This window comes from Lampris incognitus, chromosome 17 (genome assembly GCF_029633865.1).
Source record: "Lampris incognitus isolate fLamInc1 chromosome 17, fLamInc1.hap2, whole genome shotgun sequence".
Classification (NCBI taxonomy): domain Eukaryota; kingdom Metazoa; phylum Chordata; class Actinopteri; order Lampriformes; family Lampridae; genus Lampris; species Lampris incognitus.
This window is the reverse complement of record NC_079227.1, coordinates 43,262,985-43,288,644: the sequence shown is the minus strand read 5'-3', so window position 1 is coordinate 43,288,644 and position 25,660 is coordinate 43,262,985. Positions and strand designations below refer to the sequence as shown.

At 46.5% G+C, this 25,660-nt stretch overlaps 1 protein-coding gene across 1 annotated transcript in view; it reads right to left on the bottom strand.

The window, feature by feature from the left end:
• The window catches only part of ryr2a (ryanodine receptor 2a (cardiac)), a 1,161,183-nt gene that overhangs the window by 788,606 nt on the left and 346,917 nt on the right, over window positions 1–25,660 (bottom strand). Inside the window, 2 exon segments of the mRNA XM_056296806.1 lie at window positions 2,029–2,161; window positions 3,195–3,309. Coding sequence (XP_056152781.1) covers window positions 2,029–2,161; window positions 3,195–3,309 — 248 coding nt within the window.

Here is a 25,660-nt window from a genome sequence, read left to right as displayed (position 1 = left end):
ACGCCGAAGCTGCATGGCGGGCGACACTGCTTGACCCTGGCACCAAACCTCTTGTGGTAATAACACAGCCCGCGGTCACGCTGGCGGCGGGGGCGAGGTCCGGGTGGGGAGCATCGCATGAACGAACTGCTGCCGGCTGGCGAGGAAAATCCTGTCCGCTTCCGCACCCAGACCGCGGTAGTCTTCGGTGGAGGAGAGGGGTAGCTGGCTAGCACTGTGCGCACAGGCGCTGGGAGCTGCCGTAGAAAAACATGGGTGAAACTGAAGGAGGGGTCCGCCGAGCCCAAAACGGCCAACATCTTCTCCAGCAGCTCGGAAGGTTTGCTATCGCCGAGTCCGTTGAGTGACAACAGGCGACCCGCCTTCTCCATCTCCGACAGCTGGAAGAGCTGCAAAAGGAAGCCTTGAAGTGCGCCGTATTTCCCCACAGCCGGGGGGCTTCCAGTAGCCCCATAGCTCGGGCCGTCGTCCGGGCACCCAACGCCGCTACCACATGGAAATACCTCGTACCGTCCCGCGTTATTCCTCCCAGCTCGAACTGGGCTTCAATGTGCTGAAACCATGGCCGGGAACGGTGCTGCCAAAACTCGGGCAACTTCACCGTCGCTGCTGAGATGCTAGCGCTAACATGAGCCGTACCGTTAGCATCCCTCGGAGCCGGAGCGGTGTCGTCATCGCTTTGGGTCGACATGTTCGTTGTCAACGTGCGGGGTCACCAATGTGGGATTGCAGGAATGAGGAGACGGAGAGATCGAGTCGAGTCCATCCCGTTTACTCGCCACACAAAACAACGCCGATACAGCTCAATCTCCCCTGGCAACCAGCCAACCGCTAGCTGCTGCAAACATGGCTCCACCCCGGAAACTCTAAGCAGTGCCTACGTCATCACTCTGAATGTCCTGCCTTAAAGGAGCAGCAGCCCCTGCTGAATCTACCCTCAAATGTGTATCACCACAACATGTTATATTTCATGCTAAAAAGCAATTTCATGTAAGCTGTATGTGTTTAGTCATCTATATCCCTTTGTTTGTATTTTCAGTTTTACAATGTTGAAACCAGTAAAGCCACACTCTGTTGAAGACGGGTTTATCGAGGATTATCTTTGTTAGCTATCTGCTCAGATGCAATTGTGCGGACAGAATATTCACAGTAATTTTTATATGAAACCGATTGTTGTTTTCATTCGTTATGTCACTGTATTGTGGCGAATCATTTGCATATTACCCACGATGCAACCGAAGAGTGTTAATGTTTTGATTATGTTGTGGGATATTGAACATGTTAAAAACGGGCATATCTGTTACAGATAGCGGGGATGTGGTGGAAGGTACTGGGGACGTTATGAGAGAAGTTGGATTAGACAACATGCTATTTCCCACCATGAGGGTGAAGAGTAGGCAAATAGATAAGGTCGCTTCTGTGGCCAAGAAAAGGAGATAAGCTCAGACCAATAAGAACGTGTGTCTGTTATCACTGGTTTGTCTTACGGTCATTAAAAGCTTGCTTGTTAATTCTGAAAGGTTGACTGAGGAGTCCATTATTTGACCACGTCACATTGGTGTCAGAAGTGGGATGGTGATACCGTGAGGTCATCGGAAGCGCGTGCGCCCAGAGGCGTGAGGGAGCTGATATGCTGAAGCACGCGCGCGCGGGGGGGCGGGGGGGGGGTAGTGTAACGTGCATGGATAAGTAGATACGTTGGCCCTCGGTTAACGGGTCTGACCCGTTAGTCGAGCGGTCAGCGATGTGTCCCGCGGTGCGGGTGATATGAGTTCGCGTCCCGGCCGCGGCAGTTCCTGTGGTTGCCCCCCCCCCCCCGAATTCACTACAGTATTGTTTATAAGGCCACTGTATTGTTTATAAGTGTGGAGATACCTGCAGTCAGTTGAAACTGAAGCGGTCCCTTAGATGAGTGATGACACGTCTATCTCAATAAACGTTGTGTCCAGATGAAATAACTTGCACAAATTAATAAAAACAAATAGATATACAACTCAACTCTCCAACCACAGCCACCGGAAGACGTACCAAGTCCTACACTGCTGTTCTCCAGTAAGTAGCTGAGATGGTCAAACATGGATTTCTGGTTCTGACGGCTGATTCGACAAAAGTAGCAGAGGAAACGGCAACAGTTGGCCACCATCTTAGGAAAAGTGATTTCCTGGAGACACAAAGAAGAGGTCATGTAAAATATTAACGGACACTTCTATTAGCCTAACTGGCTATAATGACAATGATGAACCATAGAAATAGAGATAACATAAACCTAATTATTCCTTATTTACAGTTAAAACCAACTTCTGAAAAGCCCTGAATTAATTAAATTCTGCTTCAATTTGACATATTTATTTAAGAATCCCACATGGCTGTAGCCAGGCTAGAAAGAACTGGTTTTGAAAAGGAACCTCATGAACGTTCTTGATACTTTGTAAGGACAGACTCTTCCTTACTTTATCTTCCTAAAACTGTTTGTAACAAACTAACTAACTAAAAAACCAAATAACTAACCAACTAAATAAAACGGGTTGAAACAAACTAAATAACCAATCAACAAACTAAAACTGTTTGAAACTAACTAATTAACTAACTAACTAACAAACACTGTTTTAAACAAACAAACAAACAAACAAACAAACAAGCTAATACTGTTTCTAACAAACAAACAAACAAACAGTTTGAAACTAACTAACTAACAAACTAAATATCTAACTAACTCGGACAGTTTGAAACAAACAAAAAACAGACAAAATAACAAAACTAAAAAACTAACTAACTAAATCTGTTTGAAACAATCTAACTAACTAACTAACTAACTAACTAACTAACGAAAATGGTTTGAAACAAACTAACAAAAACTAACTAACTAACTACCACTGTTTGAAACAAACTAAAATTAACAAACTAACTAACTAAAAGTGTTTGAAACAAACACAAACAAACTAAAACAGTGAAACAAACAAACAAACTAACTAACTAACTTACTAATTAACTAAAACTGTTTGAAAGAAACAAACTAACTATAACTGTTTGAAACTAACTAACTAAAACTGTTTGAAACAAACAAAAAACAAACTAACCAACTTACTAACTAAAGCTGTTTGAAACAAACAAAGAAACAAAAATGACTGAGATGTTTCTTTTTTTAAGTGTAGCAGCAAACAGATGAGCAGAGGCTTAACTCCACATCACAGTACCTTGGACTCTCCTCCACTCAGTACATTGACCATAACCTCCATGACAGTCTCGTGCATCCCCAGGGCTCTCATCAGGTTTGGATGTTGGTAGAACACCTTATTATTCATTATTTCACTGGTTTAAAGGTGAAGAAAGCAAAAGAGGTTAAAGTTAAGTACAGCTTAGCTTTACTTAGTGTATGTGTATATATATATATATATATATATATATATATATATATATATATATATATATTATATATATATATATATTTTTTTTTTCTGTATCCGTGTTAATATATATATATATATATATATATATATATATATATATATATATATATATATTAACACGGATACAGGAAAAAAGATGTTAATGCATAGCAGTACAGGCCTGTTTGGTGCGTGGTGCACTCATTAGCTGCTAATGCTTTTTTCGCAAAGAACCATACAGTTACGCTGCCCAGCGTGACGCCCCTAATGTCGGTTGGACAGCGACCAATCAGATGGGGAAACATTCAAATTATAACAGCCAATGGGGTAGGTACTTATAATGCACAGCAACCAATGGAGGAGTAGAAAACATTACAACCAATGGGACTGGGGTTTGTTTTGAAAAGCCTTTAGGGGCCAGGGCGCTGTTGAAATGGCGTGCATTAAAAATATAACAAGGTAATTTATGTCAATTATATATTGGGGTGGTGTTGGGGCACAGTTGGGAGGACAGGTAGTTTAAAATAAATATTTTAAAAAACCCATATTTAAAAAAAGCATATTTAAAAAAGCATACTTTAAAAAATAGCATGTTTAAAAAACATTTAAAAACACATATTTAAAATAGCATATTAAAAAATAGCATATATTAAAAAAAGCATATGTAAAAAACCTACTAAATGTCATATGTATATCATCTAATGGGGGTGGGGGGTGGGGGATAATAAAGACGTTTTACTTATAGTTACAAAGGAGATATTTTTTTCGGTGTCTACAACTGGTGGCCAATTCGTTTCTATTATTCAAGGTGGACATATCAGGTCTGCAAATAATAAAATATTTTTTCGGCCAAGTGTAACCCTTCTTTATTCAGGACAGAATTTTACCTCAAGGTCAGGTATAGTATGAGTTGACTGTGTGAATAATCTGGACTAGGCACAAGGTAAGTAGAGTTGCATGGAATTATACTTTAGATAGATGTAGGTAGGGAATAACAGTATGTACCAATATCCATATGATGGTTCGCAAATACAAAAAAATATATATATATATATGCAAAATACAAGTATGAATTATACACTGATAAGCTGCAGCGTTGCAATACTCCTGTTGTGCAAAACACCCAAATAAACAAAACAATAAACACAAGGATATATCTCGTTGGGGCCCTTAACGGGAAGGTTTACTTGAATACATCCAGGAAGTGGCTGGCTACTGGAAAAGTCTTACTTGAATAAATCCGTGAAGTGTTTCCTGGCTCACAGGTCATCGAGTTCGCCAACAGGAGGCGCTACGCAGTCAATGATGGACGATTTAGAACGGATGAATCTGCTGACCACATCCGGTCCCAAAGTAGAATGGCGGGAAGACGCAACTTTAATGGCTAGGTTGTGGGCCGTGTCCAAACACCAGTTCGCTAATTTAAGAAATAAAAATGTTCAGGCTCGCAATCAGGGTAACGACTGGTGATCTGCCAGCTGCATAGAATGTAACGCAGCAGAGTACCGTCCAGCAAGCCTGACGTAGGATCACGGTCTCTTAAAGTGACAGTGCCGAATTAGGCACAAGTACTCATAAATGTAAATTAACTATTGTAATATGATAGGGGGTTACACAAGCACAGGTTACATCTTTTGCCCCTAACTGAATATGCACCACTCTTTGCAAGGATTTTCCAAGAGACGGAATAACTGATATTCTTGTTTACTAATGACCAAATGTGGCGGCTTAAGGCCGCTGCATTTTTCGCGCGCTCGTTTCTTTTCTTTTTTTTAAACTACCTGTCCTCCCAACTGTGCCCCAACACCACCCCAATATATAATTCACATGTTACCCTGTTATATGTTTAATGCACGCCAGTTCAACAGTGCCCTGGCCCCTAAATGCTTTTCAAAACAAACCCCAGTCCCATTGGTTGTAATGTTTTCTACTCCTCCATTGGTTGCTGTGCATCATAAGTAACTACCCCATTGGTTGTTATAGTTTGAATGTTTCTCCATCTGATTGGTCGCTGTCTAACCAACGTTAGGGGCGTGACCCTGGGCAGCGTAACTGTATGATTCTTTGTGGAAAAACATTAGCAGCTGATGAGTGCGAGACGCACCAAACAGACCTGTACTGCTATGTATTAACATCTTTTTTCCTGTATCCCTGTTGATATTCCGCTCCTCATTAGTGGAGCACTCAACACCATTGACGGTTCCGGGAAAAAAAAACGCTATATATATTTGTTTGTTATATAGCAGGTGTCGCTCCTCTGTTTAAGAAATTTACAGGTGATATCTTAGAAACTTTCAGTTCTGAGGATGGCAGATGGATTATGGCTACAATCAAACTAAACAAGTGTCTGTTCAGAATAGGTAATGCATATGGTCACAATGGAGTAGCCCAAGCTAAAATTATGTTCACTCACGTTTACTCAAAAGTAAGGAATCTGTAATGTTTATGGATATGTACATTAGAGTGATTAATATTTACGACAGTGACGTATTGCTGTCATGTGCAGTCATACATTACGTGAGGCAGAACCCGCGAAATCAGTTAGTCGGACAGTAGTTCACAGTACGGCTGTATGCGCTGAACCTGAGCTTCTCCAGCAAAGTTCCGCGTTTGTTTAATAAGTTGTCTGCCCATTTGTATTACACACAAGAACATCACATTGGCGACGAGGACAAAAGGACGACAAAGGGACGACTAATGACACTCTGCACACAAGTAAAGCAAAAGGCTAAACCGAACAAAAACGAAGTGTTAAGCTAACCAACGGACGACCACGATCGGCTAACACAAGAGACTGAATTCAAAATGTCACTCGCAAACACCGTCACTTTGCCAGCTTTCGACACAGAAACGGATCCAAGATCAGCAGGACCAGGCTGAACCAAATGGGTGCAGGTCTGAAAATTATACTCCTGCCATGAACATTACAGGCGATGCAGGGCAGGAAGCACTGCTGCTACCCCCAGCAGCAGAGCGCGTGCATGACATGTATGACGCGCCAGCAGCAGAGGCGGACGAGTCTGCTGAGGTAGGAGAGTACTTCGCGCCTAAAAAGAATGTGCAATACCAAGAGTACATGTTTAGAAAGGCGGTGCAACAGCCAGGTGAACATTTAGACACATACTGTACAAGACTACGTATGCTAGCGAAGAATTGTGAGTTTAACAACATCAACAAGGAGATTAAAGCGCAACTGATTCAAAGCAGCTCTTCAACGAGGCTACGCAGACGAGAGCTCTGCGCTTGTTCATCTGTGAGATTAACAAATCCAAGCTCGTGTTTTTCGGGTTCATTTTCTCAGCCAGCGGAATCTAAGGTGACCCCAAAAAGGTCGCCGCCATTCAGCAAGCCAGCAACCTATGAGACCCGAATGCAGTCAGGAGCCTACTAGGTGTGGCCAATTATTGCTCATGCTTTATCCAAGACTTTGCTTCAATTTCAGCACCACTATGCAAGCTGACCAGAAAAGGCACACAGTTGCACCGGGGCCCAGAGCAAGACAAAGCACTACAGACCATCAAAGAAAGCCTGACCAGCAACATGGTAATGTCATATTTTGACCCTAGCAAAGACACAGAACTTGTTGTGGATGCCAGCCCTGTCGGCCTGGGAGCCATTCTCTACCACAAGGAAGAAGGGGAGAGACGCACCATAGCCTATGCCAGCCGTGCCCTCAGTGATGTGGAAAGACGCTACTTGCAAACAGAGAGAGAAGCACTGGCCATTGTTTGGAGTTGTGAACACGTCCACCTGTACCTGTACGGCAGCCCTTTCACCCTTGTCACAGACTGCAAGGCACTCGAGGTGATCTGGAACAACCCCCGATTGAAACCACCCACCAGGATCGAAAGATGGGGACTGAGACTACAGCCCTACAACTTCAGGGTATAATACAGAAAAGGAGCGGAGAACCCTGCGGATTACATATCCCGTCACCCTGTTCCAGTGCAGACAAGTGGAAAGACAAGAGCAGAGAAGGTGGCGGAGGAGTATGTGAACTTTGTGGCACAACACACCATGCCCAAAGAAATGACTCTCACAGAGATAAAAGACGAAACAATTAAAGACCCAGTCCTGCAGAAAGTCAGTACCCACATCAGAGACAATACATGGGACAAAGTTGCAAGTGACACACAGCACACTGAAACACTCAAGAAGTACAAACAAATCAGTAGTGAGCTCACAGTGTCACACACTGATGACATCATCCTGCAAGGCACAAAGATTGTCATCCCTGCATCGCTTGAACACAGAGTGCTAGCCCATGAAGGACACCAGGGCATTGTGAAGACAAAGACACGCCTCAGATCAAAGGTATGGTTTCCTAACATTGAGCTGAAAGCAGAACTCACTGTTAAGAACTGTCTAGCATGCCAGGCCAAAATACCCATAGCACAGTCGGAACCTTTGCAGACATCCGAACTACCAGTAGCCCCCTGGCATAATGTCAGTGCAGATTTCTATGGCCCACTCCCTACCGGAGAATACCTGTTAGCTATCATAGATGAATACATACGCTACCCAGTAGTTGAAATTGTGAGATCCACTTCAGCCAACACAGCATTCCCAGCCATAGATAAAGTGTTCTCCATGTTTGGAATTCTGAGAAACCTAAAAACAGACAATGGCCCTCCTTTCAATAGTTTGCTGTCCATCTAGGTATCCACCACCAGACAATAACGCCCCTCTGGCCTCAAGGAAATGCAACGCAGAATGCTTCATGTGCACGCTTGGAAAAGCCATCCACGTGGCAGAAACGCAGAGTATCCCATGCAAACAGAGACTCAACACGTTTCTCCGTGAGTACCGCTCCACACCACACAGCACCACTGAAGTGTCACCTGTAGAACTGACGTTCCAACGCAAAATTGATACCACGATCCTGATGATCACCACGGCCATTGAAAGTGATGTTGACCACAAAATCAGAGAACGAGACAAGACTGCTAAAGCAAAGATGAAGTCTGACTCAGACGCATGCCGTCATACCAAATCAAGCGCACTCACCCCTGGTGATACTGTGCTTGACCAACAACCCAAGCACAAGCTCACCCCTCCATACAACAGTGAGCCTTACACAGTGTCAAAGTCAAAGGCTCGATGGTCACAGCAACCAAAGATGGACATTCCATAACCAGAAACTCTTCTTTCTTTAAAAAGATCAATGCTGAGATACAGGACACTCAAACAGATCCTGACGAGGATGATAGTGACACTGTTACTGTTGCAACACCGAGGCATCCTTTCAGAAGCAATCGCAAGCGCCTGTCATACCTCAATGACTATGATTAAGATGGTTACATGTAGGCCATCAATTTGGCCAAATGAATGAGTTTAACAATATAGATAAAAACTGTTATGTGTTTCAGACTGTTTACATTCAGTGCATTAATGGATTCATCTGAAGGACTCTAAGTGACTGTTCTGTCTTTCAACCCATTTACACTGGGTACATTATGAATGTATTTTAATGAATTTGAATGAGTGTGATATATTTGATACTGTTTGCACTAAGCCAGGGGTGGACAATCTTATCCAGAAATTGTTGGTGTGGGTGCAGGTTTTTGTTCCAACCAAGCAGTTACACACCTGATCCCATGAATCAACGAGAAGAGTCTTTGCTGAGGAACTTGATTAGGGGACACAGGTGTGTAACTGCTTGGTTGGAACAAAAACCTGCACCCACACCGGCACTTTCTGGATAAGACTGCCCACCCCTGCACTAAGCACACAATGAGTTTATTTGAACTTGAACTAAGACAATGTAGCATTTGAATTTTAAATTTCAAGTTGAGCTGTGATTGAGAATTAATATTGCTGTTGAAGATAGTAAGTGAATCAGTTATGTCTAAGACCTTATAACCTGTTTGTGAAGACAATGGTGTTAATCTTTTTTTCTTTTTTTTAACGGGAGTGATGTAATGTTTATGGATATGTACAACATTAGAGTTATTAATGTTTACGACAGTGACGTATTGCCGTCATGTGCAGTCATAAATTATGTGAGGCAGAACCCGCGAAATCAGTTAGTCAGACAGTAGTTCACAGTACGGCTGTATGCACTGAACCTGAGCTTGTCCAGTGACGTTCCGCGTTTGTTTAATAAGTTGTCTGCCTAATTGTGTTACACACGAGAACATCACAGGATCTACAAGACAAAAACAAAGATGCATTTCTGATTACAGGAGGGCAGTTTAATGGTGCTCCGAATGACTTGATAGACAGAATACCGGAAAGAATCTCTCAAAATTCACAGTTCAAAGCCACACTTTATCTAGGTGAGAAGTTGTCAGTAATGGATGCATGGCGATTCTTTAACCCTGGCTGTAAAGAGTTTACTTGGTGTAATGCTAGTTGTGTGCAACCTCTACATCTTACATACAATATACACTCACTGGCCACTTTATTAGGTACACCTTGCTAGTACCGGGTTGGACCCCCTTTTGCCTTCAGAACTGCCTTAATCCTTCGTAGCATAGATTCAACAAGGTACTGGAAACATTCCTCAGAGAGTTTGGTCCATATTGACATGATAGCATCACGCAGTTGCTGCAGATTTGTCGGCTGCACATCCATGATGCGAATCTCCCAGTCCACCACATCCCAAAGGTGCTCTATTGGATTGAGATCTGGTGACTGTGGAGGCCATTTGAGTACAGTGAACTCATTGTCATGTTCAAGAAACCAGTCTGAGATGATTCGAGCTTTATGACATGGCGCGTTATCCTGCTGGAAGTAGCCATCAGAGGATGGGAACACTGTGGTCATAAAGGGATGGACATGGTCAGCAACAATACTCAGGTAGGCTGTGGCGTTGACACGATGCTCAATTGGTACTAAGGGGCCCAAAGTGTGCCAAGAAAATATCCCCCACACCATTACACCACCACCACCAGCCTGAACCGTTGATACAAGGCAGGATGGATCCATGCTTCCATGTTGTTGATGCCAAATTCTGACCCTACCATCCGAACGTCGCAGCAGAAATCGAGACTCATCAGACCAGGCAACGTTTTTCTAATCTTCTATTGTCCAATTTTGGTGAGCCTGTGCGAATTGTAGCCTCAGTTTCCTGTTCTTAGCTGACAGGAGTGGCACCCGGTGTGGTCTTCTGCTGCTGTAGCCCATCTGCCTCAAGGTTCGACGTGTTGTGCGTTCAGAGATGCTCTTCTGCATACCTCGGTTGTAATGAGTGGTTATTTGAGTTACTGTTGCCTTTCTATTAGCTCGAACCAGTCTGGCCATCCTCCTCTGACCTCTGGCATCAACAAGGCATTTTCGCCCACAGAACTGCCGCTCACTGGATATTTTCTCTTTTTCGGACCATTCTCTGTAAACCCTGGAGATGGTTGTGCGTGAAAATCCCAGTAGATCAGCAGTTTCTGAAATACTCAGACCAGCCCGTCTGGCACCAACAACCATGCCACGTTCAAAGTCACTTAAATCACCTTTCTTCCCCATTCTGATGCTCGGTTTGAACTGCAGCAGATCGTCTTGACCATGTCTACATGCCTAAATGCATTGAGTTGCTGCCATGTGATTGGCTGATTAGAAATTTGCGTTAACGAGCAGTTGGACAGGTGTGCCTAATAAAGTGGCCGGTGAGTGTATATCCGAAGTCTCACATTGTTATGCTCCTTTATCTGATCATAAAATGATTTCTATACACTTAGTTGGTTCCAAAGAAAGCAATAAGAAACTACGATAGTAGGGTCTAAAACCTCAATTCCGTCACCACTCTCTGGCTAACATGTTTTGATGATTTATTTGACTTCTATGGACCTTTTGAAAGAAATTTAGCTCCCATGTCCCTCCCAAAAATCCCGGACATTTTTGCTAGAGGGCCAAATCCAAGATGGCTGCCTGCGGCCATATTGAAAAATTAACTTTTGAACCAGAGCACCTAGACTCATGGATGAAGACTCTTTTTCATATAGGTCAACCATGAAGATTCTGATTCTGACATCAGTTTGACATTATGGCATCACTTTGACCCAGAAATCCAAGATGGCCACCATCAAGTGGACTGAAGATGTGAACGGGAAAGTGTTTTTCAGTGAACGTTGCCTATAAAAGACAACTTCTAATGTAGATTTTAATTTTAACCTATATTTTATCATTTATTCTGGTAGATCATGCTGTTACCTTTCAAATGATGTATAATACACCAAGGTTTAAACAACAATAACTTATAGAATATGGTAAACATGTAGCCTATACCTGACTGTGCCTCCTGTGCCCTGTGTGTGTGTGTGTGTGTGTGTGTGTGTGTGTGTGTGTGTGTGCGTGCGTGCGTGCGTGACAGGGGGTTGCGGGTCAGGGCGGGCCTACTAATAGGCTGTTAGTTACTGTCCCTTCAAAAATATTGTGGTCATGACCTTTCAGAAAATTAGTTAGCAAGCTAGCTATTAGCCTATTCCGCGGTCATCACACTCTTTTGATCCTGAGACTAAAGTAAGTATCACAGTTTTCATTATATTTTTATCATTGTGTTGCTTTTAATAATAATAAATAATATTTGTTAGCTAATAAAGGCTAATCACATTTCATATTTGCTAGATTGATCACAATCACTACTAGTTGCTAACTTTAGCTCACACACACACACAAGCAGGCACACAGCATTAATAGTGTGTGTTTCATAGGCTATACATATTCACTACACACACACACACACACACACACACACACACAGTAATTTAACAACTGTTCATAAACTAGCATAGCTAGCTAGTGATTTTGATCACATTTTAACATTGTGCCAACCAATGCTGTGATAGGGCTGGTTGGAAAAAATGCACATGACTTTAATCACGAATCACCTAATTTTATAAAACTATATACATTGTTATATTGTTATATTACATTAAAGTATCAACTAGTGGTGGGTCTTGATTAAAAAAATTAATCGAATTAATTATGGGCTTTGTAATTAATTAATCGTAATTAATCGCATATCGATATTTGACACCAGAAGCAACATTTTTCAATTCAGACAGGTCTTGGTAGATGACTAAATCAATGAGTAGACACATACATACGTTTAAACAACAAAATCCTGTTTATTTTGTTCAAAACAAGTTTGTTTTGTAAACACAGTACTTTTTGTAACCCCTGATCTTCTACTACTGAAAGTGGTCTACAGTCCACAGCGATCCGTTTGGCCAGTGAGTTTGTTAATTTATCAGACGTGGATTTACTCATCTTGGCTTTGAAACCCGTCATCTGGTGGAGAGTCGGTGGGCAACTCTGCTTGGTTGTACTAGGAGCACTAGTGTTAGCGTTAGCGTTAGCGTTAGCATTAGCTCCGGTGTTGGTACTAGCTGCAACGTGTTTAGCATGTAGCTGGTACCGGAGGCCTGAATAACTGTGGTGGAATGCAAACTCTTTGTTGCAGAGTCTGCACACAACAGTGCTCTTATCTAGGCTTCCATCCGACCGCTTTTTAAACGTAAATTTCCCATCCACAGAGCGAAGCAACGCGGTGTCATCCTTGTCGTCCATCACATCTGTTGTTAGCATACTAACTTGTTATCCTGACCTACTCCACCTTCCGCTTGACTGACGTCACTTGGTGCATCGGTATAATCCGTATGCCAGAAACGAGTGCACTGAGAAGCGTTCCGTGTTGACTGGAGGGTAAAAATAAAACGCGATAAAATGCGTTAATTTTTTTTAACGCCGTTATTTTTCCTATAATTAATTATCGAATTAACGCGTTAAAGTCCCAGCCCTAGTATCAACATAAAGTACATTATTTAATTTTTGGAGATGGCCTCTGTTGAAAAAAAGCACCAGTTCAATTAAGCAATACTTAAACTATACACTAATGTACCATCATAGAAAATCAGCCTGAGAAAACTTGTTTTTTGTTTTTGCCTATAGGTGAATGGAACAGTAGAGATGTACATAACTGCTTGAAAATGGAAGAAATCAATCAACTTACAGAGACAAATAGACAGCACATAATTCATCAGACTCCATGTGTCCTCCAGTGTGGCAGGCTTTGTGATGAAGCCACTGATTCCATTACCTCAATTCAGAGGTGGGAAAATATCAAGAAAAGGGCCCTGTTATGGAGCGGTCTTGACAAGTTTGGAAATGTGCATGCAACTGTTGATTGGGATAAAGGTCCCGTCGGACAATGTGTCCATGATACATGTACGCTGATCTTATGGAATGTCAAGAAACTGGAACAGGCCCAGAGAAGACAGAAAAAACAAAAAGTTCTCAGTCTTCGTATATGTCTGATGTTTCTTCCCCAGTTGCGGCTCCAGCTGCCAAACGGCTGCGATTGAGTCTAGGGCAGATACATGATAAAACAAAATGTGTCTGGTGCTGTAAGACTGAGTCAGTCAGGCACCCAGAAACAAAGTTGAAGCTGATTTCATACGATCACGCATGGGCAGCTTTCAAGAGCCACACGGTGACCTTGGAAGATCAGAAAATGTGAGACAGAAGAAACTGAGCGATTCTGCCGCTGATCAGCACTACGCACTTGAGATCAGATATCACTTAAAATGCTGGTTGAAATATGTGCGTAATTATCAGAAAATGATTGAAGATGACAAACTTCCACACATGCAAAATGTCACTCTCTGTGAGGGTCAGACTATCTTCTTTGACCACATAAGAACAGTCATCTTTGAGGAACATGAGCTAAGGTCATTGCCGAGCCTCCTCCAAGACTACAGCTCCATCATCTCTCGGTATGGCTTCCCAACATCCAGGGTCAAGTCATCCTACATCAAAGACATCCTGACCCGGGAGTTTGAGGGCAAGGTCGGCTTCCACTCCCGCCCTCAGAAGAACCAGAGTCTATGACACGTCTGGGGGTGGTTCATATGTGGAAGCAGCACTTTCCTCCATTGGTGTCAGCAGTGAGCAACTGGTTGGTTCGCAATGTGGCTGAGCGGCTCAGGGATGACATCAGGTCAATTAAACTTGTACCATGGCCGCCGAAGGTCGAGGAGCTGGAGGAGGAGGAAGAACTCTCGCCTCTCATGGTGCAGCTGCTGTCTGGTTTGCGGGGGCAGGAGGGGGTAGATCTATCTCCGAGCACACTCTCTCTCAGCTCTCTCATCACACAATATGTCATAAAGCGACCCACCACTACCTCCATCAAAACCACCATCACCCTTCACGGGATCACTCGCAGCAAGGAGCTTGTTGACTCTTTCTACAAGCTGGGCATGGGGATCAGCTACCCAAATGTGCTTCTCCTGCGTGATGTCTGGGCCACGCATGACCTCGAGCGGTGTTCTGTGTGTCCTAATGAGATAGCTGAAGGAGAGCCAAGCATCAGCATCATTGACAATGAGGACTTTGCCAATGACACGTTAACAGGAGGGGGTACTGCACACCGCTGTAATTGGATGTTTCTGCAGTGTTTAGACCGCCTTGTACCGGAGTACAAAGCAAACATCCAGGATGGCGATGTGCGCGTCAAAGACGCCAAGACTGTGTCTCTGGCACTGACTGAGAAGGTGTCTGTGATGTAGGCAGTTACACCATATAGGACCATCAAGCGTGGTGAGCCTCCCATCCGCCCTAAATCCACTACATCCTCATCCAGTACAGAGCCTCAGCGTAAGCGGAGCATTATCCATGCCCTTGCTCGTGTGGACATGAATGGTGATCGCCCTAATGCAGCTGAGCAGACTATCCCTTCCTACAGCGGATTTCACACTGGCTTGAATATGTAGCAAAAGAAGAGCAAGGCTTATTTCCATACATCTTACAATCAACCGCACAACAAGTCAGTTGTAAATGATGTCATGGACAAGCTCTCTACCATCATCGCCACTAAGCGCATGCCCTTCGCCTTCTTAGTGGGAGATCATCCTGTGTACGTCCTCATCACTCTGCTCAAGGCTGAGAACCCAAACAAGTACCATGACATTGTGCCCTTTCTTGGCCCCTTCCATACACAGTGTGTGATGATGAGTGCTATCTACAAGCGCTACAACGGGAGTGAGCTAGGAGATGTACTAGTGGCGGGAGGAGTTATTGCAGAGGGCTCCGTCGATCGGGCGCTGAAAGGCAAGCATTACAAGAGGGGGCTGCATTGTTTGAGGCTCATGTATGAGGCGCTTATGATTCAGCTGCTAAAGTGGAGGCTCATCCCCAACCTGGCTGATGAGACGAGAAAGAACCTTGAGATTCTGAGAGATATGAGTCTCTCTCAAGAATCCCACGCTGCTGCTCATGTGGCACTGGAGGATGATGCTGACCTTGAGAGCCTCATCACCAACCTCTTCACCCAGGTGGAGGTCAGTGACATGGCGGACTACTGGAGGGACTTCCTGTCTATGACAGATGTACTCATGCAGAATGTGCATGCAGTCCATATCTGTAACTGGGACGAGTATGTCAGCTCTCAGCGTGCCATGCTGCCATGGATGGTAGCGTACGACAACAATAGTTATGGGAGGTGGCTGTCTGACTTCTGGGCCATGCTGACATCTCTCCCTGCTGAACAGGTCACTTTCCTTCATACTGACTTTGCTCAGTCCATCACAGGCAACCCCTACTCCAACATGGCCTGGGACATGTGGACTGAATGTACAAGGAACAAGGGCAGCAAAATGAAGTCTGGCTGGCTCTCCATCCTCCAGAATGAGAAGCAGCTGCTGGTTCACTCCAGAAATGTGAACAATGTGGCCCAGATCTGGGCAGCTCACAATGCCCTGGCCAACCGAAAAGAAGCCGTGAGAAAGCACGTGGAGTGTGGTTCGACACGGATGCGAGAAGATGAGCAGTGTGTACAGGATCTGGTCGCATGCATGTATGAATTTAACTCCTACCCATTTGACCCGGCCTCACCCTCCCTCCGCACCCTACAGTCAGCCATACCTGCCTCTAATGAACTCATTGTGGACTTCAAATTAGCCCATGCTGTGGGAGAGGAGAAATTGACCAGCTTTTTGCGAGACCGGGTGTTCAGTAAGAATATCTCCCTCCATGCACGCAAACATTTGACGTTTACCAAGGAGTCATGCACAAAGAGGTCCGGGGAGGAACTCTGGGTGGAGTACTCGCTCAACTCCATGGAGAGTTCGGCTACCGGTTTGTCCCCCTTCGAGTGTTCCCTTGGCTATCAACCCCCTCTGTTCCCCCATCAGGAGTTGGAGGTGGCGGTCCCGTCCACGAGGGCCCATCTCCGCCGATGTCGGCGCGTTTGGAAGACCGCCCGGGCTGCTATGTTGCGAGCTACAGAGCGGGCCCGGCGCAGCGCCAACCGGCGGAGAGTGCTGGCCCGAGCTTATCGACCTGGCCAGAGGGTATGGCTCCTGGCCCGGGACCTGCCCCTCCCTACCCTCAACCGGAAGCTGGCTCCCCGCTACGTCGGTCCCTACACCGTCGTCAACCCATCGGCGGTGCGTCTCCATCTTCCCACCTCACTCAAGATCCATCCCGTCTTCCATGTCTCACGCCTCAAACCGGTAGCCTCCAACCCCCTGTCTCCCCCTGTCCAAGCTCCTCCACCCCCCAGGGTCCTCGACGGTGGTGACATGGTCTGGGATGTCGACCGGCTGCTCGCCGTACGCCGCCGGGGGCGTGGGTACCAATACCTGGTGCACTGGGTTGGCTATGAGCCCGAAGACCGCAGCTGGGTTCCCCGGTCCTACCTGGCCGACCCCGCACTCCTGGAGGAGTTCTATCGGGCCCACCCAACGCCATCGGACGGTCGCCCGGTGTCTCCCGTAGGAGGGGGGTCCTGTTGTGGTTACACCGCCCCGAGCTGCCTCCCCGGCACGTTCAAGCCACTCCCCCAGCTCGGACGTGCCGGAAACATCCGAGCGCTCGGCTCGCGCTCTGAGGAGACGAGCGCTGCACTGCACCAGGTGTTGGCCATCATCCATCAGGCACACCTGTGGCAATCAGGCAGCCCTCTACAAGAAGTCTCCCAGAACACCACTCCGTGCTTCTACGTACTGAACCCTGCGGTAAAGTTCTGACAAGCCCTCCAGCGGTCCTTGCTATTCTGTTTATTCCCCAGTGTCTTATCTTCGTGTCTGTTTCCTCCCAAGACTCTCCCTCCGCGACTTCCACGGCTCCCTCGTCCCCAGCGACCTTCACGTTTTTCCCCGGACCTCTCCTGCGATCTCCCCCCTTGTCCCTCTACTTGGACCCCTCCTTTCGGACTCGACTTCCCAGATGTCGGACCCGGACTTCCTCGGACAACCCCTCTTGGATCGCGGACTGGACTTTCTTGCCAGGTGCACGCACATTATTTCAACACCTCCTGGTCATTTACATACCGCACCACACATAGGCTAAAAACACTCACACATAGTTATACATGCAAACCACGGGACACCACACATAGTTTATTCACACATCCCACTTACAGAACGTTTTTCGCACCATACATTCCCCTCCCACAATAAAATCACCTTTTGGATTTTGAAGTCATCCTGTGTCTGTCTGTCTTGGGTTTCGCCACACGGGTCGGGTTCTGGTGCGCGAGCATAACATGTGTGGCCTTATTCAATTCCAACGGCACATACAGGAAGACTCTGAAGAGCAAGCTCATCCAGAAGCTCTCTCTCCAATCTGTATGTAACCCCTTTTTCACTGGCGGGCAATGCCAAGCACATTTAAACAAGACAAAAGCCTAATGCTACCAGTTACTAAAGTGTTACAATACAATCCAATGGCGCAAAAGGATCCTGAATTCTCAGCGGTGGAATGGTGAGCTGGCTGAACTTCCTGTGTACTAGTAGGCTAGTGCCACTAATGACAATATTAGTGATAATTGATAATAGAAATAATTAACCAAGATAATAATCAATTTAGTAGCGTGGTGCCTCCACTGTGAAAATACTACACTTACCTAAGGCTAGTGAATGGTGTATCTTCCCAGAATTAAACAAACATGTGGTTAATGCAGATCTTATAACCCTGCTGTGTACTGAAGTACTGTACAAGCTTATTACCAGCACTCTAACAGTAACCTAGGCTTTGCATAAGCGGAGAATGAGCTGCCAATACACCTGAAATATAATTAATAATAATAGGATTTATTTGATAATAATAAGAGAGAGAGAGAGAGAGAGAGAGAGTGTAGTATTGTTGATTAAATAAACATTAATTGAAATCACACAGGGTGTGACAACCGGTCACAAGAAAAGTAACAAAAGAACACAAAAATACCCAGCGCTTTCCGTTGGGGCCTGTTGGTGCACATAAACAGTTATCTGAGCAGAGGGCAAAGCAGCCACCGCTACGATGCCCAGGCGACGAGATAAAAGTGTGTGAGTGTGTGTCAGTATAAATGACATTTTCGGGTTACTCACAACCCATCACTCCCTCAACCGGGAGGCTGTGTGCAGTCAAGAGGATGGAAGGCGTAGTGATAGCCTAGCAGCTGGCAGGTGTTGGCTCCCCGGTAGCAGCCTCCACCCGCAAGATGGCCACAGGTTGCAACGTTCAGAAAACCCTGGCGAAGATGGTGGTCATCCGGTGGGCCCAGCGCCGGAGAGCAGATGAAGCGAGTCCTCTTTGGACAGGAGACAGGTCCCAGGAATGGAGCAGAGCGGCTCCCCTAGTTAGCTCACCATCCAGCGCAGCCCGATGACTTCTCGCTAGCCTCCACAATTCTAGTCGGCTAACACACTAGCACTGGATGCTAAATCCACTTAGCTAGCTAGCGGCGACACTGGCTATGGGGCATAAACAAAATAATCGGCATACTGAAACAAACCCCACCAGCAAGCATACGACCGCGGGCCAATCGCAACACTGCTGAACTCAAATGCGGGCCTTGTACACGGGCTGTGTATAAAGTCTCAGCGAAACTGGTACTTGAGACGGAGCAGCAGAAAAAAAATGGACGTCTCTCCTCGGAGTACTGGCTTGGACTCCAAACTCCTCCCTCTCAGTGAGGAGATTGAACGTTGACAACCTCGCGATTTCGCGGGCATAAGAACTTTACACCATATCATTGGCTAATAACAAAATTCAAATAAAAATACAACGAGCAAATACATTCCATTGGTTTACATGTTTAGAAACTTATAGGAAATGTTTAAGACACAAAGCATGCTGGTAAATGAAGTACCACAAAGTATGTACAGTAGATTTTAGAGGTCCTTACATGTAGATCTACAAGAACCCTACATCGCTCTTGTTGACATGGGCATGATCTGGAGGATGGCAACTCCATCAGCAGAAGATCGGTAGATGCAAGATGGCACCCCATACAAGTGGTTGGACTATGTCCACAAGGTGTCATCCATCATCCTTTCCCGCCATGATGGTGCTGACCGTATCATCTGTGTGAACGACCCGTACGATGCAGCATACTCAACTAAAGATGATGAGCGAGACCTGCGGGTACAAGGTATGGTACATGCCCCCAACATGCCAAAGCATTCAAAACACTGCTGTGTAGCATCAGCAACAAGGTACGGCTGCAAAAATTAATATGCAGCTACCTGACCGACATTGCACATAATGTAGATGTAGAGATTGTCTACTCTGTTGGCACCCACTGCGTCAACTTGTCAACCCAGCAACCAATGCAGAACTACAGCTTTGACCAGTCTGAAGCTGACACCATCCTCTTTCCTGCTTATGCAGTTCTGCGCGAGTCAGGCTACAGTGGCCTGTGGTCATTGATGCAGCTGATACTGATGCCTATGTTGTGGCAGCAGCCATCTCGCAGCAGCTGCCTGGTATGGTCTGTATCAATAGAAAGCAAGAGACAGTCTTTTGCCGTGGCCTGGTGACTGAGGAGATGGCAGACTGTATTGTGCAGCTACACTGCTTTACAGGCTGTGATGCCAACTCAGGCTTCTATGGCAAGGGGAAGTCTTCAGTATATGACAAGGTGGTAAAGAGCCCTGTGGCACAACGGCAGCTCTCACGGTGTGGAGATAGCCTTGACATTAAGGAAGAGGTGGTAGAGGAGCTCTTCAAGTTCACACGGCATGTGATCTATGGTGACAAGAAGAGTAGCACCATGGCTGAGGTAAAGTGGAAAAGAATGAAAAATAAATCATTCATCCGTCTCCCTCCAGATGCAGATAGCCTCCGCCAACACTGCCTCCGCGCCAACTACCTGGCATATCTAGTGCGCCACCCCTCCCTGAAGCACCACCCCTCACCACTCGGACATGGCTGGGAGATGGTGGGTGGTCGCTGTCGCCCTGTCTGCCACACGCGACCTGCTCTACCGACACACCTATCTGCACCAGAGCCAGCTGAAGAGAGTGAGGAAGATGACAGTGAGGAGGAGGGAGATGATGATGTACAGAAGAGGAGGGGGGATCCATCAGAATCTGATGATTCAGAATGCTCTGATTCAGACTGATCATGTGATGTTTTAAGCTTGTTGGTGTTAAGGTTTCAGTGACAGCTGTTTGTTGTTGTATTGTTCAGTTCACTATAAAAAGAGCTTATTTTGAAGTTATTAGTTTTCTTGTCATGAATTCATCAATTATACTGCAAGAGGTCCTTATGAAGGTAGTTTGTTTAATGTACAGCAGTACCAAGGTAAAATGGGTTTTGACATTATCTTTTCAGTGAAGATAATGGTGATTTGGTAAGCATGGATTCTGCATTCAAAGTTATGTTTTCACTCTACAGGATAGTGGCCATCTTTGATTTCTGGGTCAAAATGATGTCATAACGTCAAACAGACAGGTGTATACACTCACCGGCCACTTTATTAGGCACACCTGTCCAACTGCTCGTTAACGCAAATTTCTAATCAGCCAATCACATGGCAGCAACTCAATGCATTTAGGCATGTAGACATGGTCAAGACGATCTGCTGCAGTTCAAACCGAGCATCAGAATGGGGAAGAAAGGTGATTTAAGTGACTTTGAACGTGGCATGGTTGTTGGTGCCAGACGGGCTGGTCTGAGTATTTCAGAAACTGCTGATCTACTGGGATTTTCACACACAACCATCTCTAGGGTTTACAGAGAATGGTCCGAAAAAGAGAAAATATCCAGTGAGCGGCAGTTCTGTGGGCGAAAATGCCTTGTTGATGCCAGAGGTCAGAGGAGAATGGCTAGACTGGTTCCAGCTGATAGAAAGGCAACAGTAACTCAAATAACCACTCATTACAACCGAGGTATGCAGAAGAGCATCTCTGAACGCACAACACGTCGAACCTTGAGGCAGATGAGCTACAGCAGCAGAAGACCACACCGGGTGCCACTCCTGTCAGCTAAGAACAGGAAACTGAGGCTACAATTCGCACAGGCTCACCAAAATTGGACAATAGAAGATTGGAAAAACGTTGCCTGGTCTGTTGAAGTCTTGATTTCTGCTGCGACATTCGGATGGTAGGGTCAGAATTTGGCGTCAACAACATGGAAGCATGGATCCATCCTGCCTTGTATCAACGGTTCAGGCTGGTGGTGGTGGTGTAATGGTGTGGGGGATATTTTCTTGGCACACTTTGGGCCCCTTAGTACCAATTGAGCATCGTGTCAACGCCACAGCCTACCTGAGTATTGTTGCTGACCATGTCCATCCCTTTATGACCACAGTGTTCCCATCTTCTGATGGCTACTTCCAGCAGGATAACGCGCCATGTCATAAAGCTCGAATCATCTCAGACTGGTTTCTTGAACATGGCAATGAGTTCACTGTACTCAAATGGCCTCCACAGTCACCAGATCTCAATCCAATAGAGCACCTTTGGGATGTGGTGGACCGGGAGATTCGCATCATGGATGTGCAGCCGACAAATCTGCAGCAACTGCGTGATGCTATCATGTCAATATGGACCAAACTCTCTGAGGAATGTTTCCAGTACCTTGTTGAATCTATGCCACGAAGGATTAAGGCAGTTCTGAAGGCAAAAGGGGGTCCAACCCGGTACTAGCAAGGTGTACCTAATAAAGTGGCCAGTGAGTGTAGGCTGCATGTTTACCATATTTTATAAGTTATTGTTGTTTAAACCTTGGTGTATTATATATCATTTGAAAGGTAACAGCATGTTCTACCAGATTAAATGATAAAGTTTAGTTTAAAAGTAAAATCTACTTTAGAAGTTGTCTTTTATAGGCAACGTTCACTGAAAAACACCTTCCCGTTCACATCTTCACTCCACTGGATGGTGGCCATCTTGGATTTCTGGGTCAAAGTTATGTCATAATGTCAAACTGATATCAGAATCAGAATCCTCATGGTTGACTTATATGAAAAAGTGTCTTCATCCATGATTCTAGGTGCTCTGGTTCAGAAGTTAATTTTTCAATATGGCTGCAGGCAGCCATCTTGGATTTGGCCCTCTAGCAAAAATGCCCGGGATTTTTGGGAGGGACATGGGAGCTAAATTTCTTTCAAAAGGTCCATAGAAGTCAAATAAATCATCAAAACATGTTAGCCAGAGAGTGGTGACGGAATTGAGGTTTTAGACCCTACTAGAGGGTACTGTAAACTAAATAACTTATTAAAAGACAAAACCTTTTAAGATTCAGTTAAAAAGATGGCACAAAACATTTTTAGAAAATTAAATGAGTAATACTATACTCAGAAATGGCGATACTTTAAGTTTAAGATTAGATAAATCGCAGCAAAAACATTAAAAGGGCTAACTGTTGTGGTTACACCTCCCTGGCACGTTCAAGCTACTCCCCCAGCTCGGACGTGCCGGAAACATCCGAGCGCTCGGATGATGGCAAACACTCAGGCACACCTGCGGCCACCAGGCAGCCCTCTACAAGAAGCCTGCCAGAACGTCTCTCCGTGCTTCGACGCACTGAACCCTGCGGTAAAGCTCTGACAAGCCCTCCAGCGTTCCTTGCTCTCTTGCTATTCCCTTTATTCCCAGTGTCTATATTGATGTCTCTCTTTTTTCCCTCCCAGGACTCTCCCTTCGCGACTTCCGCGTCTCCCTCGCTCCTCGCCCCCAGCGACCTTCACGTTTCCCCCCCCTGACCTCTCCAGCGATCTCCCTCCGTGTCTCTCTACCTGGACGCTACCATAAGGACCCCTCCTATTCGGACTGGACTTTCTGGATCTCGGACCCGGACTTCCTTGGACAACCCCTCGCTCTACGGATTCGGACTTTGGTAGCCAGGCGCACGCACATCGTCTCAACAACCCCCACCTGAGGTTCCCCTGTTATTATTCCCTGTGGCAGGGTTGTTTGTTTTCCCTGCATTAAATCGCCCTTCGGGTTATCCCGGTGCTCTGTTGTCTGCCTGTCCTTTGGGTTTCGCTACACTGGCCTCTGGTCTTCATTCCAGACCCGTAACACTTAACAATGCGAAAGAAAAGGAAATTATGGCAATTTTAAGGTTTTATTAAATAAGGACGATCTTTCAGAGAATGAGAAAGCAAAGCTAATGCAACTCCAGAACGAAATAGACAATTGAAGGAGGCTTTGTACGATCCAGGGCAAGATGGTTATAAAAAGGTGAATAAAAAACTCCCAATTACTTTTTTGCTCTTGAAAAACGTAATTGCAAAAGAAACTATTTCAGCATTAAAAATAAACGGTGTGGAGTTAGAAAACAACGAGACAGGAGACGTGAGAGTAGACGTAGTCGAGGTAGTTTACTAGCTCCAACTTTTCATGTCATACATTCGACAACGACACTGAACCGTGAACCGGAAGCGGAAGTGCATTATCTGACCCCTCGCCTCTTCTCTTAAAGGTACACCGTCCTCTTAGGTGAATGTCTCTCGTTATATAGATGTGGGTCACCACACAGGCCCCCCCAGAATTCACCTACACAAAACAATGCAAAACAGCAAAAGTGCAAGTCATGAACATAAAGATAGACTCTACAACAGAACAGTCAATGACATAGTGCAAAGTCACGGGGAAAACAGGTGACGAGTCGGGGGGCGGACCCTGCGGCCATAACGGCTGCGCTTCACAGGAGGGGAAACAGATGGGGTCGAAACTCGGGCCATAGGCGGGGCCGAAGCAGGAACAGAGGCAGGTGCCGGGGCCGAGCTAGGAGGGCGCCCCCGCCACGGGGGTAGGGCCAATTGCATTGGCTCCCCAATGTCCAAGTGAGCGGGCTTGAGACGGTCTATAGCGACCCGCTCCGGCCTGCCCCCCATGTCCACCACAAAGTTCTTATCCCCCGCCTCCAGGACGCGGAAGGGCCCGTCGTATGGGGGCTGCAGCGGGGACCGATGGCTGTCGTGCCTAATGAAGACGTACCTCGCCGATGGCAGATCCTTGGGGACGTAGGACCGGGGGAGGCAGTGTTGAGACATCGGAACGGGAGCGAAGGCACCGGCAGCGCTCCGGGACGCACTGAGGTGAGAGGCGGCCGACCAGGGAGCCGTAGCATCCGGAAGAAACTCCCCCGGAACCCGCAGGGGCTGGCCATACACCAGCTCAGCGGAGGAGGTCTGGAGGTCTTCCTTCGGGGCCGAACGCAGGCCGAGCATGACCCACGGGAGCCGGTCCATCCAGTCGCAGCCAGTGAGGCTTGCCCGCAGAGCGGCTTTCATGTCCCGATGGAACCGCTCACAAAGTCCGTTGCTCTGCGGGTTGTACGCCGTAGTGCGGTGGATCTTCACCCCCAGGTGCTCAGCGACCGCCGTCCAGAGCTCCGAGGTAAACTGGGAGCCCCGGTCGCTCGTGATGTCACCAGGCGTGCCGAAACGGGCCACCCAGCAGCCGATGAACGCCCGCGCTACCTCTGCTGCCGTCGTGGAGGACAAGGGAATAGCCTCTGGCCACCTGGTGGCCCTGTCCACAATAGTGAGGAGGAACGTATAACCACGGGAGGGGGGCAGGGGACCCACCAGGTCAACATTGACGTGGTCAAACCGCCTCTCTGGAACCACAAACGGCGCCAAAGGGGCCTTGGTATGGCGGTGCACCTTGGCGCGTTGGCACGCCACACACGAGCCGGCCCAGGCTCTAACATCCTTACGGAGCCCAGGCCAAACGAACTTGACGCTCACCAGCTTGGTCGAGGCCTTCACTCCCGGGTGGGAAAGGCCGTGGACGGTGTCGAAAACTCGGCGCCGCCAGGAAGTAGGCACCAGGGGGCACGGTTGACCGGTGGAGATGTCACAGAGGAGGGTGGTGTTGGCCGCGTCGAACGTCACGTCCTCCAGCCGTAGCGCCGTAGGGGTCGACCGGTAGTCTTGAACGGTCGCGTCCTTGGCTTGGTCCGCTGCCATAGCGGCGTAGTCGAGTCCCAAGTGAACTGCGTTAACAACCGCCCGTGAAAGGCAGTCGGCGACAAAGTTATCCTTGCCTGACACGTGTTGTATGTCCGTGGTAAACTCGGAAACTGCCGCGAGATGGCGCTGCTGACGCCCAGACCACGGT